Source organism: Cibotium barometz, chromosome 61 (assembly GCF_041138505.1).
Source record: "Cibotium barometz isolate CiBa-2024 chromosome 61, ASM4113850v1, whole genome shotgun sequence".
Taxonomy (NCBI): domain Eukaryota; kingdom Viridiplantae; phylum Streptophyta; class Polypodiopsida; order Cyatheales; family Cibotiaceae; genus Cibotium; species Cibotium barometz.
The window spans coordinates 38073746-38091676 of NC_141106.1; the positions used below are offsets into that span (position 1 = coordinate 38073746).

Here is a 17931-nt window from a genome sequence, read left to right on the forward strand (position 1 = left end):
ATCCTACCCGAGAGATCATGCCAGAAGCATACTCTGCAGTCACACCCACAAGGCAACATTATGTTCCATACCCTCTCCGTGCCCCACGTCCCGACTTAGAGGAATTACTCCCTTTGGTAGGAGAAGGAACATTGTGGGCAAATGTCGCAAAACGCACAAGGCTCGCCAACCTTCATTTAGCTGATTTGCTGGAAATTCAACTTGTCACGTTCATGATCATCTACTGTTATAGAAGATGGAGAAAATGAAATCATGTGCACACAAGAGGTGGATACACCACCATCCACACAAATGAGGAAGAGCCACAACTGACATATTTTGGAATCCAACCCACATGGAGGTAGGAGTTTCTAACAGTTCCAGAATACAGTAGAGTATACATGAGCGCGCCACCAACACTGCAGGTAGATCCATTGTACCCTATCAAGAGAAGGCGGACGTCGCTGGAATTCCAAGAGGCCAAAAACAGGGACTCCCATGTTTGTTATAACTTTCCCATCTTCACACCAGCAACATTTGGCCATATTCAAGAACAAAGACAGCAACTACTAACCTGGATCAGAGCATGGCTTAGAATACCTGATCCTGCCATTATGGCCAGTGTTAGGTTTATGAAATTATTGGTGATACTAATAGATCAACCTAAAGAAACCTATGATGGCTTTAAAGCATAGCACTTGCAGTTCGACATGAACCAAGGGCCTTTAGACAGAGGAATGATGCTGTATTACCACCGCTTTATGATGTCTTCCAGCCTATATGCATCTTATATTTGAAGACATGATAGACACTGGATTCTGGAAGTCACACTCAGCATTCTGTCGCACTCTTTGCTGGAAGCTCTAGTCCAGACGTAACTTCTACCGACATGAGTTCGGTGACCAGGTCTTCGACCTCGGTAACAGGTTTTTGAGGACAGAACCTACATTAGGAAGGGGGGAATGTTAATCCCATTCAGATTAACAACATGATCCTCAATTGAGGACATTAATAAGTGTCATACTAAAGGTTGTACATTATGAGATATTGGCCACCCAAGGCCTAGTTAGTAAGTTTTGGGCGCCCAAGTGAATAAGGGCCAATTGTATACAAGGCATTTTCTCATGATGAAAAGGACACAATCTCCTTTGTGCTATTAAGATCTCTCCCCTTGTGCTTTGAGAGAGAGTGAGGAGTGAGAGCATTCTAGCATTGTGCCTCTTTCATACTTGTATGCTTATGCTTGTATGAGAGAGTGTGATTGGTCCATGTGATGGTGTGAGCGACTCCACGGTGACAGTGTGGAGGTGGATCTTGGAGTTTGGAGCTTTATAAGCGAGCTTGGAGGCCTCAAGGGACTCGAGATCGAAGCATTGGTAAGTACCCCATGACGGTTGTGTTCTATTGCTCATCCATTAGGTGAATGTGTAGAGTTCCCTCTTGGAGGAGTGGCAGCCCATAACAATGGGGTCTAAATTGATCATATGAGTAGTCGAAATTAGTGTTTTTGAGTGTTTTGAAAGCATCTAGATACATCAAAACACCTAACTACATCAAATTTTTCATTAATTGGAGAAATTTGACTCTCTTTGCTTAATTTTACTTTAAAAGAGGAGACCATAATTAAGAGTCTAATTAATCCCCTATTCTAGATTAATTTACACATTTGTTGATGCACAAAGATTAGCATTCCCTTGCTCTATCCAATGATGTGCTCAATTGTGTGAATTAATTAGGGATTAATGGTTAATTAGAATCCTTGATTAGCATAAAAGAGGAAAAGATTAGGGAAAGAATTAATCTTAGATTAATTCTTAATCACTTTTTTACATAACTCATTAAGGCTAATGAAGATTCAATGAGTAGATGCTCATGAGTTGTCAAATTGTCCATTTTGGGGGTCATTTATGAAGGGTGTAAGGGGTGTCATTAAAAGGTTGACGTTTTGATTCCCACTAATCTTTTTGGAAAAATGCCCATATCTCCTTCATTTTAAATTCAAAAAATATTCCCCCCAAAAAAGGAAAATTTGTATTTCCCACTAGACTCCACAAAAAAAAACCGAATTTAACCTTTTCGTGAAGTTCGGTTCACGACGTGAACCGATAAGGGTTCACGGTGTGAGACCCTTCGTTCACGTGAACACAAAAAAAAAATCAATCAAAATTTATAAAACCTGTGAAGTCCGCTTCATGGCATGAACAGGGTCCGTCCGCCCAAAAAAAAACTCGAAAATACCCCATTTTGGAGGCCCGTATCTCCTAAATCGTATATCTGATGAAGGCGCTCTAGGGCTCATCAGAAAGCTGACATCGAGCTCTTTGACTTTGGACTGGCCGTTCGAAGTCAAAATCGACCATTTTGGCCTCCGACCAACTCTCAAAATTCGACTCAAAAATCAAGGCAAAAAAACATCCCAAAAAAACAGTCCAAAAACCACGAAAAATCGAAAAAAAGGGCGAAAACGACGACAAGCCATATTCAAGCTACTTTTTGAAGGTCTAAACGAAAAAATCACGGACGACCTAAGGAGACAAAGTTGTAGTACTCCAAAAATACTGCAACTCCTTCATACAGAGTTTTTCAAAATTCCTTTTAGAACACCCTTAAAAACATGTTACGATACAGGGAAAAGATTCTTAGAAATTTTTTTCGTCTTAAGACAGTGATGGAAAATAGGTTTTAGGACCTCTTCCATCTGGGAAGTTACTAGCATACGCTTTTTCTGGAAAATTATCTCTGTCATTCTAAGCTATTTAGGGCGAATGGATATCCGTTTGACCTAACGAAGAGTACGCCAAGCCTCTTGAGGCTGTAATGGACTGTAGGAGAATAACTGTGTTTGCTCATTAAGGAGCATTTAGGTACTCCTACATGGCCACGATAGAGGGATTGCCAGGGATCACACAAGGAGTGAACCTAATGGCTGACATCTTCGAGCCATTGAGATCTGTGCCGCAAATTCACCTCCCAATACCATTGGCCATGCCTATAACAAGCGTGTCATCGGGTTTTACACCCCTGTCACTCCGATCTCACCAAGCTTTGGTCCCTTACCGACCATCTCCAAAAATCCTATAGGTACCAACCTTTTCCTGGATGCCCACACCTTGGACATACTGTCTACTCTACTAGGAAGGGGGGTAGCCCAAGGACTCAGTGAGTTTATCCCAACAAGACCACTCACATACGGCCTTAGTGACTCGTACAAAAATACTGCCGTGCAAATTTCCAAAATTATGAGCAAATACGACGAAACAATAGACCCTGTTCAATTCCTTCAAATGTTTGAACAGAGATGTGAAGCCTTTGGAAATCCCAACTGCCCCACTAAGGTACATGCATTAAACTTATGCTTAGAGAGAAAAGCTAGTCGATGGTTCATCGCATTGATGCCACCGATCAAGACCAACTTTAAAACCTTGAAATCGGCCTTTATACATGGCTTTTCCAGACAAGGTGATCAGTGGAGTGCAGCAAAATAACTCTATTCAATTTTTTATACTGCATATATTGTAAGACCTTTGACCACGATACTAAAAAGTGTTCCACTTCATCCATAATTGACTCAAAACCTCCATCTCTCGTGCACCAAACAGAAATAGTCCAAAGGGTAGAAACTGCTCAGGAAGCAGTTAATTGAACACTAGTGTTTCTATTGCCGTGGACCTCACAAGGTGGCAGACTTCATAGTTTAAAATATTTCCATTCCCATAGTCACTAACACCTTGCGACGACCCATGTGTGAACGATGTGGCATTGAACACATGCTCCAAGATTACCCAAGATGAGTTGCATCATGCAACTCGTCTCACAAAATACAACTCTTAACATCTTAAGTGTATAAAACAGGCAATTGTCCACGGTGCCCTTGAATGTGCTTACACGTTTACAAGCCAAGGCATGAGAAACAGTAAAAAAGAATGCAAAAGACAATACCTCAACATGGGTAGAAGAACATGCTTTAAAGTATAACCCAAAAGAAAAAGCAAAACCTTCTAAACCCAAGAAAACCAAGGGACAACAAACTATCGAAACCAAGGTTGAATTAAAGGACAGGGAAAAGGAGCCTGTGGGAGGACATAAACACAAAAGAGCCAAAAGATACACAAGATGTAGAAGCATCCACATCAAAAGCCACAACACAAACCACAACACCCATATGTGCAACACAGGATACAAAAGCCCAAAAGAAAATTTGATCTCGCCGTATGGGTAAACATAATGAAAAACTAACAATCCAAAGAAAGTCAGAAAATGAAACAAGTTCTAGTATGTCACTAAGTGAGGATGAAACAAGTTCTGACTCTTCACTCAGTGCACCTCATAGACCAATCAAGAAACTAGAACCCACCCAACCACCCCAAATGGATAATAACGAGATCACATGACATATGCAGAATGCAAAAACAAGCACAAGAGAGCATGCTTAGCTTAGTTGAATGTCTTACAGGGTCACCAATTGTGATTGAGCCTCATAATGCCAATCCTAAAACAACAACCAAAAAACAAATCTCAAAGGAGTACTGCTTCCCCTTTCAAGAGGAAGATATACTCTCTACAGAAGAGTCATTTGAGACAGATTGCACAAACTATATGCTTGTGAAAGCATGTGAGGAATTCGATAATTCCCTTACAAGATTATAACAGTTTCTCAAAACCTCATTTGGAGGAATGCTCTTCTCTCATGGTTAAGCTAGCATAACATCCGCACTTGCACCTTTAAGGGCTTAACTTGAGTTATACCAAGACATAAAGAACTCCATAGAACATGATTGTGAGGATTCACAAGTTTCCAAACAGACCTCATTAAGAATTGTTAGAGGGCCAAATGTGCCAGTGTACACATTGGGGTACTCTTGAAAAAGCTGAGAGCCAAAATGAGAATGAAAGTGAATGGGAGTATGAAACAGAAACGGGATCTGAAGCTGAAACAAAAACTGAAACATCTATGGTTCCTTTGGAAGATTCTATCAGGGTATAGTTGGATTTTCCTACACGCAATGATGTTGACCCTATAGGCAATGATGTTAAGCACAAACGTGCATCGATTAGCCCTCAAGCTAGTCATAATATCGTGACAATAGACACTTGGGTATCATTGGGACAACCTAAGCTCATCCCTACAGACAATAGTCTTGCGCGAGGAGCCAATGGACAAAACATTGAAGTTCCAGGTTACTTCAGATACACTACTCAAACAATCAATGGTGATATGGAATTTACATTCCATGTTACCCTAGATTCCCTTGAGTATGACATCATCCTTGGTGGAACTTGGATAGGTGAATCGTTGTATTCAATAGATGAATCCATGCAAACAGTCACCTTGAACACTCATGCAAGCAATGTACAATTGCTATTACGGGAGGAAGAGACCTTGCAACAAGAGGTGAAACTTCCAACATATCTTACCGAAAAGATCCGTAGGATTCTGGTTGGATTGGAAATTGCAAATAAAATCACCACAGCTCAAGCACAACTTTATCCACACGAGAACACAATCTCATGACCCTCGAGCTATGGGATTTATTAGGTCAACTAACACTCACGGCACATCCTGAAAGAATTCCCTTCACACAAGACTTGAACATGCCATGTTTGGGGTACCTTGAACATACAATGTATATTAAAACTAATCCCCTTACTTGCAAGTTTTTGTGGTTGAGTATGTGTTGGAAGAAGATTTGATCTTGGGGCTGCATAAATGGACTATTGTTGCCCAAGCACCACTGTGCTTTGCTAGCGATAGAGTCATCATGATGGTCAACAACAAAAAGTTGACAATACCATACTGCAAGGAAGAGGATCCAGCTTTAATGGATTTCTATGATGTTGAACGCAAAAGGATACAGGCCTCTTCCACAGAAGCCCCTCTACACAATGACCTACCATATGCGTCAAACGATCGACTCCAATAAAGCATCTACTCCTTCAATCACCGATGAAGTTCGATGCCAAAACCTCGCAATTAACAGAAGTTCCCATAGTCCAACCATCTATCTCTAACAAGGAACTCAAAGGGAAGATCCCAAAGCCTATGCATCTTCATCGACAAACCTCACCAAAAGAGACAACCACATGCTTGAAAGCCTCGTCGACATCCACTCCACAAGAGACTGTAGCCTCATCATCGTCAAAAATGCCCATGAGTCTCAAACCTGTAACCTCAGCGCCAACCAAAGTCAAGAGGGCCCCAAACCTTCGACATCAACCCAAAAGAAAACTCCATCAAGACAACCACAATCAAGGTATCTTAATAGTATCAAGATGTGGGTGGAGAAGTAGCTACTTGTAGCTCAAGGCTACTATGAAGGTGCCAATCAAATTTGGGTACCTCGACAGTCAAAACCTCTTCCTCAATGCAGCACTCAGGGGCCAAGGAAGAAGAAAATTACTCCACAACACCGTCCACAAAAGCCTATGCGAGTTCCTCAAAGAACTCCACCAAGTCAACAAGTGTGGGTACCAAAAACACTACTGTAGACATAAGGGTACTACCAAAGAAATACCAAAGCTTGGGTACCCAAGCGCATCACAAAGTCCCCTAAGTTTACACAAAGAAGGAAGCCTCAACACCAAGCACATCGGCCACCAATTTATAATGTTTATCAAAGATGGGTGCTTGTGCATGTGCTTTAACAACAAGGATACTATGATGGTAATTCCATCATATGGTTGCTAAAATCGAACAATAATGTGAAGAAAACCTAACCACCGACTTCAATCCCAACAGCTTCACCTAAAGTTTTACAAGAATGGAGGCCCAAGCAACAACAAGCAAATCACTCGACCACTCTTGTGCATTCAGCACCAACACAAGAGCTTGTGTGTTCAAGTAAACAATCAGTAGTCTTCCGAACCTGTTGCACGCAAGTCAGGACCTAGTTGTCCCATAAAATAAAATAAAATAAAATAAAATAAAAAACCATCGAGGGCAAAACCTGCAACTTCACGGGGTCAAAACCATCTCACTGAACTACATCTCACGGAATTCCAGTTCACGACCTGCACTTTCACGAAATTCCATCTCACAGAATTACATCTCACGGAATTCCAGTTCATGGCCTGCACTTTTACGGAATTCCATCTCACAGAACTATATCTCATGGAATTCTAGTTCACGGCTTGCACTTTCACGGAATTCCATCTCACGGAATTCTAGTTCACGGCCTGCACTTTCACGGAATTCCATCTCACGGCTTACACTTTCACAGATTTCCATCTCACGGAATTCTATCTCACGGAATTCTAGTTCACGGCTTACACTTTCACGGAATTCCATCTCACGGAATTTCAGTTTACGGCTTGCACTTTCACGGAAATAACATTTCACAGGATTAACTCTCACAAAATTAGGCCATTTCACAGAATAACCCTTCACGGCCAAAAAAACCTGCAATCTCATGAGTTCAGGTTTCTCATGAATTACAGTGTCACAGCTTAAGAACCTACACTTTCATGATTTAAGCCTCATCACGGATTAAACCATATCATGCAACGATCTTCAATAGCCATTATATATTTGTTAAGCTTATTGCTTACTATTCTTTTGGCTAAATTAATGTATTAGTTGTTCCATGAGTACATATTCATACTCATGCATTGGAGAACATTTGCACCAAAGCCTCACCATCGAAAACTTCTAGGTACATCTCTAGATGGGGGGAGGGCATGGTGGGTGAAAGCCTAGTCAATGGTACAACCCATCACTTAGAATTTTCCTTCAAATTACAAACCTCTCCAAACGATGCTACCATCTTCACAAATCAATGATCTTTAATCCTTCGTGAAGATATCTATATATTATCCTCGCAAGTCGATGTAATTCTTTCAATCCTCACCACCAACAAGTGGCTAATTCAACACAAAGCAGTTCAATGAGAGTCTATATGACTTAATTCTTGTACTTCATGTAAATCTGTTTCATAAGAGCACTTAAATATACATAAAAACATAAAAAGCACATGGGCAGAAGAAGACAGGAACATGTCCTACTCAACAACATTTGACAAGAATCCTGCCACACAAAGGGATATCATCAAAGGCCAATTTCTTCAAATAATGAATGTCGCTTCAATGAATTAAATGAGGAACTGAGAATCACCATCTCATTCTGATGATTAAGTCTACGTTCCTCTGGATCCTTCCCTCTCTTCTCTCCCATTATTAACATCTCTTAGCGTCCCCACTAATAAAAATCACATGTAACCTTGCCGATGATTGCCAAAAACAAATTGAGCCCCCCAAAAAAGAGGGGCTCACATAAATATAAAAATGCAACCATTCACAAAAAACACCACCCCCCACCCCGTTAGGAATTCCCAATACACCACTAGCCTCTTCATTCATTAACTAGCTTTTCTTATTCCTTCCAAAGGAACAAAGACCACTAAACGTCACTCAACATCAAAGCCATCGACAAAGCTTATTCATTCTCCCCATACAAAGGTCTTCAACGCGATCATGAGTATGCGATCGCCATCAGGAAGGGGGAGATGTTAACCCAATTTTAGGGTTAACAAGAGCTACCACCATTATCTTACATCAAGGAGTCACGATAGATACACCAAAGGGTTATACATTCAAGATATGAAGCAATAGTGTCCAAAGCTACAACTTGGACGGGCGCCCGTAATGGTGTGATAGAGTATTTATGGCGATTCCCGCTTTAAAAGCATGTGGTAGCAAGTTAGGATGAAGTCATAAGTGATGTAATTTATGGATATATTATGAGAGTAGTCATTGTAATAGCATTAGGCCTCTTATGAGCCTAAAGTGCACTGGCCAGCCACAGTTTGAGTGTGAACACTTATGGCCATGTATATAAGTGAATATCTCTCATAATACAACATACTCTCCCATTGTGCAATTGAGTCTTGCTCTTGCTAATCTCTCTCCCTAATGCATGCTAGTGAGTGTGTATGAGTGAAGTAAGGTGAGAGAAGGGACAAGTACCCATAGTGCAACGCAGCAGCAGTGTGACAACGCTCGTGGAGGCACAGTGGAATTGCTTCTCAAGGAGTTGTAGAGCTTGGATACCTCAAGGGTTACGAGCTCGACCATTGGAAAGATCCTCATGATAGTTGCGGTTCACCAGGTAATCTCCTTTTGGATGTGTTTCAAGGAGGGTTAGGGTGAGCCTTAACATATTCTAATTCAGGTAGAGGTAGAGGTCGTGGTGGTTAAGGCTAAGGTGGTGGCCGACATGGAAACCAGAATTATGGACAACAACAGTCCAATGATTTGTACAACAGCAACAATCATACACATGTGAAAGAGGCTAGTCTCAAGGTAGGGGGAAGACAACAATCATGAACAGGTTCCAGAGATTGCTATTATGAAAAACCAGGTAATTTTTTTTGCAGAATGTCACAAGAAATAGAGTGACATGAAGAATGAAAAATTATAGCGAAATAAATATGCGTCTTAAGCATGCTAAAGATAGATATGAGCATTTAATTATTATACAGCACATGATAAATACAGTGACTGCTGCAAATGTATCTACAAATGCTAATGATGTAAGGAATGTGGACTCACGAGCCTCTAACAACATGATGGTGAGTGGTTTAGAGATGTGAAGAACTTGGAAAAGCTAGGTTATATAGAGATGGGGGATGACACAACTCATCCTATTACTCATATTGGGAATATGCCATTGACATAACAAGATGAAGTACTTATCTAATGTACTTCATGTGCTAAATATCACAAAGAACCTAGTTTTTGTTGGGCACATGATTGAGTAGGGTTCATAGGTACGCTTCAACCCTGATGGTGGCTGCTATGTAGAGGACTTCAAGAACAAATGTTGTTTGGCAAAGGGCAAGAGAGTGGGCGTAATGTTTACTTTGGATGTAGCTCAATGCATATCTAAAAAATGATGGAATTCAGAATAATTTATATGTAGGTACACTCCGCAGCAAAATGATGTTGCTAAGAGGAAGAATAGACACATTGGCAGAAGTTGCTCCTACATTAATGGGGCTGAGAAGAGCATGCCTTACCATTATTGGGTTAAAGTAGTTTTGCAGCTGTAGTTTACATTATGAAGAGGACCCCCACAACAGTAGTGCATGGTATGACACCAGAGGAGAAGTACAGTGGCAGAAAACTAGATTTGTCACACCTCAAAGTTTTTGGATGCATTGCATATGTACATATTCTTGATGGGCTATGCATTAAGCTAGATCCGAAAGCTAAAAAATGTGTTTTCATTGGTTACTCCCTTGAGAAAAAGGGGTACAAATGTCACAACCCTCTAACATATGAGTTGAGGGTGATCATGGATGTTATATTTGATGAGATGAGCAGTTGGTATGCTAATGTAAAATGCTCAATTACGGCTGATGCACAAGAGTAAGTGGTTGGTCAACAATCACCATTGTTGAGTGGATCGAGAGAGTCCTTTACTAGTGGGTCTGTTGATTGACCATGGAGTGCCAGGCTGCGTCAGAATATATCAATCATGTAAATTCAACAAGTGCATCACGTAAAGGTAAAGAGAAGGTCGATGAGCCCCTTGGTATGCCTAACATTTCAGCAGGGCATTCATTTGTTGATGGAGAGTTTAGTGGCTCAGAGTAGAGCCTTGAGACGAGGAATTTAGGATTCGAGTTACACTTGGTGTAAGGAAGGCCAAGGCAGCCATGAGAACACCAAGGACAGATCCAAGACTATGCAGGTCGAATAGGGTGAAAAACTCTATTCAAAGATTGATGTATAATGGTTATGTAGCTCACCATTATACATATATGAAAAACCCTATTCAAAGATTTATGCTCAAGCTCTCTCTCCTCCCTTAATCTTTTCACTCAGCACAATAGGATCACTTTTGAAATAACTCACAATATTAAATGCAAAATTTGATGAAAAGGTAATTCTGTTCTCTAGTCTCAAGGAAGTGTTCTCTACACTCTGACTGTCTTATGAGTTGCCATATGATAGCATGGTGGAAATCCTCATTAATAAGGATAGAGGGCTTTAGGACCACAATGCCACTAGTAAGTTTCTTTTCAAACAAAATGATAAAAACAAAGGGAGAACTTTTAAATGCACCTTCTATAAGAAACTGGATCATAGTGAGGATAGATGCTTCAAGCATCTAGCTAAAGAGCAAGGAAAGAACCATGCCAAACTTGTTCATGTTGAAGAAGAAGAGTATATAAATGCTACATAGAAGCCAGAAGACAGAAGATAAAGAGTTTAAAAATGCTCCAGAGAAGCTGGAAGCTAGAAGATAAGGAGTTTAAAAGAGATGCATGAGCTGCCAAGAAGGAAATAGTATCCACCACTGGTTTACACTCTTGTGTTATAACATCTTGCCCAGTCACAGCATTAGACTTGTTAATTCCACATTTGCTTCCGTCTTGCTGATTCCACGTCAGCTGATTCCGACCCATTGCTTCCCATTTGCCTCCACACATGCTGATTCAGCAACCTACTTTTGGTAAGTTTACACATCCAGATATTTGAAGTAATTACACTCCCTTGTAAGTAATCCCTGAACTTCCTGGAGGCAGAAAGCTAACATGTTGTAGTCAAGGGCCCAAATCACCATAAATATGAAGGCCACTTCATAAGACACCACCTTGACTTTGAAGGAGGTTTTGGTGGTATCTTGAAGTCTCTATGTTTGTATCTATCATTTACATGTACTCCTCCTCTTTATGTCTATGTGTGAACATCCCTTATATATGTGTGTGAACACTCACTTATGTGAGTGAGTGTTAGTGTGTGAACAACCTCTTGTAGCCACCACTAGTGGACTTGTGTGTATAAGAAGTGATGTCATTGGCCTAGCCATGTGTCATTACCCGCTTACTTGTGATGTGTCAAAGATAAGGCCTTCTAACCTATAGAAGCATGCATTTGATACAAGGTTGATCATCAATGAAAATAGAGTATTGAGTCGTGCAAAATCCGAGTTTGTTTTATCTCTTCACTCTCTCTCTCTACTTAACATTCATGGCAATCTTCCATCCCCCATAGCTTCCACAGTCGCTTTGCAACTTCAATACACCTACATTGCTCATGGGTTTGTTTTTGGCTATGGACAAAGGGTGCTCAATGGAGCATGGTTCATCTTCCTCCTCCTCTAGCTTAGGTTCACCTATATGGGCTCTTAAATTCCCATTCATCCAATCTGATAAGTCTCTCCAAAGTTGAGAATTTCCTTGTAAAAGAGAACTTATCATCGAAACTCCGACCTCCAAGGACAAGAAGGTTGTGATGCTTGCTATGTCTCGCAGGCGATACTCGCACTTACTAGGCTCATACTCACTCTGAGGTGGGCTAACACTTGCTAATGTATAAGGTATGTGCATTGATCCTTCCCTAGGAAGCGATGTAAAGTTGCCGTTGATCAAAGATGTTGCGCTGGCCAATTCCACTTTATTTTGAGAGAGAAGATAGAGAGTCGACACCAGATTGGGTCCCAATTACTCGATTTTGTTGATGAGAGGGCAATCTCACTGATGGTGGTGAGATCTGAGCACTCAATTATGCTACTTCTTACAAGGGGGTCACTGTAATGGGTTTTATCTCTCTTTTCGTGTCCATGAGAGGATCATATATATAGGACTGTGTGTGTGTGTGTGTGTGTGTTTGAGGGGCACAGGTTTAGAGGGGAATGTTTGAGGGAGGCATGAGGAGGGAACGATGGTTACAGGCTGGGTTGCACATGCCTTCTACAATGAGTGAGTAGGTAGAAGGGGGTGTAATGTGGCTAGCATGCCTAAGGTTGAGGACTTTGATTAACACGTGCATCTTAGGCATTAATTAATAGCCACTTGACCATTCCCCCCCCCCAAAGAGATAGGTTTGGAAATCAACCTATCGAACAAGCCTGGGCTCGAAACTTTTTTCCCCTAAATAGATAGGTATGGAAATTAGCCTATCGAACGGGCTTGTTAAGGGAGGGGTTCGAATTCTGGGCCCTCATCTTAAAAGGCAACAAGCTACACTAAGTCCAATTGCCCAAGCTACACTAAGTCCAATTGCCCAAGCCCCCACTCAATCGATGTTACAACTTACAACCAAAATTTCCAAAATCTCAGCCGTTAATTTCTAAAGCCAACCCAAATTTCAACCGATTTTTATTTCAATCTTGTCAGCATTTTTAATGAAATGTTTCTGCGAACCATTTCATTATGTCTAGGCAGTTCATTCCTTGAAATCACTCTTCCGTGTGAAGCCATGGCTCCCGCGACGAGGAAGAGCAAGAAAGATGCGGCGGCAGCAGCAGCAGCAGTAAAGGAAGAAGATCCTGCTCTGCCCGAAGTGGTCATGGAGGAAGCAGAAGAAAGAACGCAGAAGAAGAGGAGGAAGGAGAAGGGGGCGGAAGAACTCCTGGAAGTCACGGAGGAAGCAGAAGCAGGAACAGAGGAAGAACAGGGCGATGGAGACGCAGTCGCAGCAGAAGCAGAAGTTGAAGTAGAGGAAGGGCAAGGGCAAGGAGATGAAACAGAAGAAGAAGCGCAGGAAAATGAGGAAGAGGCAGCAGTAGAGGTAGAAGAAGAAGAAGAAGAAGAAGAAGAAGTAGAAGTAGAAGTAGAAGCAGAAGCAGAAGAAGTAGAAGTAGAAGAAGTGGAGGAGGAGGCCGACAGAATGGGGGAGGAGGAGGATGAGGATGTGGAAGAGCCTGGCAGCTCAAAAGTACCTGATGAGGAGCAGGGTCAAGGAGCTGTTGTCGCTGCTCAGAACAATGGAGATTCTGCAGATGATGGTGTAGCAAAAGACGCCGCACCTGCAGTGCGAGAGGATGAAGCCAGCCCTTCAAGGTCAGTTATGGAAGCCCCAATGCCATGTGCTTGATGTAAACTATATAATTCTCTGTGTGCCCTCACTGTCAGTACTGGATGCCATAATCGCATGAGTTGAGTGAATCTCATGGTGCCTGTTTATCATGCCTCTTGGCATAAGCAAAATCCGAGTGTGTAGGGTTGCCCTAATCCCATGTGTTTGATGTCAACCAAGTCTCCCGTGTGAGTGGCAACTATGATTTCTGTGACAGTGCTTTACACCCTCGCGTAAGGAATGATGATGCTAGGCATGCGGGGCTGTTGCAGCCCTCTCATATTCCCTATTCTCATGTTGTGTGTGTGTTTGTGTGTGCGCGCGCGCTTGCGCGCTAATATTTGCTCATCTTTGTTGCAGGGGCAAGATTTTTATTGGTGGCCTGACGTGGGAGACCACTGCAGGTAGCTCTCCTGCCCCCTGCCCCTGCCCCTGCCCCCGCCCCCGCCCCCTACCTCCCTTCCCCTTTTCTCTTCTTCTTTCGGCACTCTCCTTCTTCACTTTGCGTTGTCTGATATGTTTTTGGTTTTTGTTAATTGCCACTCCTGTCTTGCAAATTTTCTCAGAGACGCTTCAGAGCCATTTCAAAAAGTATGGAGAGATAACAGATACTGTAGTCATGAAAAATCGAAATACTGGGCATCCCAGAGGTTTTGGCTTTGTCACATTTTCTGATCCATCTGTATGTGACAAGGTGCTGAATGACACACACGTCATTGATGGCAGAACAGTAAGTGTGTTGCAGTGCATCCCTTTTCTCTCAGGATTTTGGCATTGGAATAGGACCTAAAGGACTTGTATGTTTAATAGGTTGAGGCCAAGCGGACGGTGCCACGGGAAAGGGGTTCTTCTGCCAGCAAAGGGCCAAAGTCAAAGAAAATTTTTGTTGGAGGCCTTACTACTACTACTACAGAAGGTAGATTTGAAGCAACATTTGCAATTTCTTTTGCTCAATTCCTAGGCATGTTTTCCTTGACATTTTTTTTAATTTGGTGCAGAGGAGCTCAAAATCTACTTTGAGAAGTTTGGAAAGGTTGTTGAGCACCAAATCATGCAAGATCATAAAACAGGGCGTTCCCGGGGTTTCGGATTCGTGACTTTTGATAGTGAACAGGCCGTGGATGATATCCTGGCACAGGGACGCTTGCATGAGCTTGGTGGAAAGCAGGTAAAGTTCTTGTCTCTATACTATATGTTCAGGGATGGAATTTGCAGGCTTTTACCTCCTAGGTTTATGTTGCACCTTTGTCCTATGGTCAGGTGGAGATAAAGAGAGCTGAACCCAAGCGAGCCAACCAAGAGTCTCTTGCAGGTGGTAGTGGTAGTGGCGGGCATTTTACTGGCAGAGGTGGTGGCTTTAGTGCAGGATATGGAGCTTATGACCCTTATTTTGGAGGGGGTGGAGGTTACAACAGCAGGGGTGGAGGAAGGCCTGGAGGCTACCCTTATGGTGGTGCTTACGGGTATGGTGGTGGGTACGGTGGCCCCTATGGCTATGGTGGTTTTGACGAGGGCTATGGTGGACTGGGCCTTAATTACCCCAGCTATGGTTCTGGACCTGGTTATAGCTACAACTATGGGGGTAGCTATGGTGGCAACGGGCGAGGTCATGGGGGGAATAGTGGACGCTATCATCCATATGGCAGATAGGTTTTGTTTGAAAGATGAAGCCAAGCCTTATGGGTGTCTTGTTGAAGAGGTACTAACATGAGGATATAGCAAAAATATCCTTTTAATCTTTGAGCTCTCTTAGCCATTTCGGTCTCATGTTTTTTATTTGCGTGGTGGATTTTAGTCACATTGAAACTATTGCATTTCCTTTTCTACATTTATGCAAAGGGATTCATTGAGCTTTGATGTCAAGTGATACATCAGAAATGTAAGCTCATTGGCTTTGCTGGTGTTAATTTCATCCTTAGAAATCCCAGAGAAAGCACACGAGGTTGATGCAAAGACTGGGTTAACATAAGATGTTGAAGGTAAATGTTTCTCTATGTTGATACTTCATTAGCTAAAACCCTGCACACAAGAGAGCTTCTCATATGGTCCTTACCATAGCGTGCTTTCTCCTGCTGTCTTGAGGGCTAATTTTTTATACTGCATCAGTGGCTCATTGACTCTCATTAAATAAATGCAGGACTCAGGCTTATGGGTTTAGCTCATGATTCATACCAGAGAAGGCCCATCTTTGATGGGAAGCCTCTGGATAAAAGTTCTAGCGTGAGATAGTTGTTTTTAGTAAAGCTGTGCTTTTCCTTCTGATGTATTGTCTGGTCATCACAAAACTTCATTGTCATGGGGGCATGCATCATGGGAAGATTGCAAAGTGGAGCAGGATCACAGCTCATATTAAAGGGTACTGTGGCTTCATATTTTAGTCAAGATGGCAGCAGAGATGTGGCCCCTTCACAGAAGCAATGGTTGACTACAACTTTCAGAGATGAGTGGCGAAGAAGCATAGATTAAAGGTTCTGGTCAAACAAGAGGCATTTTTTATTGTGAGGTGTATTGGTGTGGTTGCTGTGCAAGCATGATGAGTCGTCAATTTGGAAGAATGCTGCTATAAAGCTTGAGCTTGGCACCCCACGATTACTGTGTTTCAATATAAAATCTGAGAGACTGTTCTTGGTTGGGTAGCTGTAAAAGCAGGTCAAAGATATGAGTGTACTGTGTGCAGTTGGTGGTGGGACTACTGGCCATATGCTTGGTGTGTAACACTCAAATTAGCATGCAAGCTTTTGTGCACACATGCACGTCCACACACTCTAGTGTTGACAACACAATCAAATGTGGCTGTGCTGTTGTGATGCGTTTTAATGTCAAGTTTACATGACACGTGCATGCATAGTGTGCGGGGGTGCAAAGACTCATGTCACACACCAACCAGAAAAGAAAGGGATGGTTGTCTTATTCTTGCCTTGTATCGTGGCAGGTATTTATGAGCTGGTGTGTGACTTTTATAGTTGCTTTAATTTAAAAGCTAGACTGTACTCATTCAAATATCTTCCTGTGGATATACTGTGCAACTCTTATTTTTAGTAGGGATTAAGTCTTTCAAATGGGTAATGTTTGCATGGACACTATTGTAGCTTTGATGTGCACTAGGAAAAGCTCTAGTAGATTCCTTTCTTGTAGTGGGGCTTTGCAATTAAAAAGAACCAGACTTCTTTAGGATATAGTGTAAGCCTGGGTGATTTCTGAATCTGTTTGATTTGCTTTGTAGAAACCTCATAAAACGGTTCTCCCTTACGTTTGTGAGGCAATTATTCAGGGTCCTACTTCTTGTGGGAATGTATTTGCATGGGACTGTAGTCTCTTTGTCATTTTTTGGCGAGTGCTCTCCTAGGATTTCAATTGCAGGTAAAGAATACATTCCCACAATGAAAATACGATATTATTCATGTTTTTGTTTTGTGAGAGAGTTCTGAGATACAGATGCCACTAGGGCAAAACTTCAAACTGAGTACCTCCTTTTACAGTGGCAAGGGCGTTACCACCGATGGGAGGCAATGTCTTTCTTGGTGGTTCCTAAAAGCTTCTATTTGTTGAGTGTACGTTGCAAGGTAATCTTGGGTTTCCATCTTGAAGAAGCTTTTTTTAAGCAAGGTTTCTTCAAGTAAAATCTGCTAGTGAAGGGGAACTTGCAGCAATGAGAAGGAAGAAGGCTTTGATTAAAGCTTGTTGTGGTCCTTGACTTTTTCAGGTGGGTGGCTTTGGTGAAAGCTTTGATGGAGGGTAGAGGAGTGGTAGGGCATCATGGCTCAATGTGGACTCCTGGAATCAGTATGCTTGTAAAGGGCCCTACTAATTTTTGTCTCTTGACTAAAACTCAAAATTTAGAGTTACTATTGTAGTACTTCGTGTATTTTATGCACATGCTTATGGATGAACAAAAATGACAATAGAAGATTGGTTCTCTCAATCTAACCAATTGCATGTCACAAAATATTTACAAACAGTATGCTATAAGTGTTGAAGGCTAAGCGTCGTACCATCTTCTATTCAAGCTTCCCAACCATCTTCTCTTTGAATAGAGCAAGAAATCTATTTCCTAGTTGACAAAGAGTATGCTATAACTATTGAAAGCTAAGCTTCATACCATCTTCTATTCAAGCTTCCAACCATCTTTTCTTTGAATAAAGCAAGAAATCC

At 41.8% G+C, this 17931-nt stretch overlaps 1 protein-coding gene across 2 annotated transcripts; it reads left to right on the forward strand.

Annotated features, from left to right (window-relative positions):
* Positions 1 to 13106: 13106 nt before the first annotated feature.
* On the forward strand, positions 13107 to 17684 carry LOC147604865 (uncharacterized). Of its 2 annotated transcripts, XM_086794713.1 has the most exons (7): positions 13107 to 13763; positions 14140 to 14183; positions 14346 to 14509; positions 14590 to 14695; positions 14778 to 14947; positions 17259 to 17342; positions 17483 to 17684. In XM_086794713.1, the coding sequence occupies exons 1-7, from the start codon at positions 13111 to 13113 to the stop codon at positions 17516 to 17518; spliced, it is 1257 nt and encodes a 418-aa protein (XP_086650839.1). In that variant the 5' UTR covers positions 13107 to 13110; the 3' UTR covers positions 17519 to 17684. The 2 variants fall into 2 exon arrangements, with proteins under 2 accessions (XP_086650839.1, XP_086650838.1); XM_086794712.1 differs by lacking the exons at positions 17259 to 17342; positions 17483 to 17684 and adding an exon at positions 15040 to 15763 and having other exon boundaries at positions 13113 to 13763.
* The last annotated feature ends 247 nt before the right edge of the window (positions 17685 to 17931 follow it).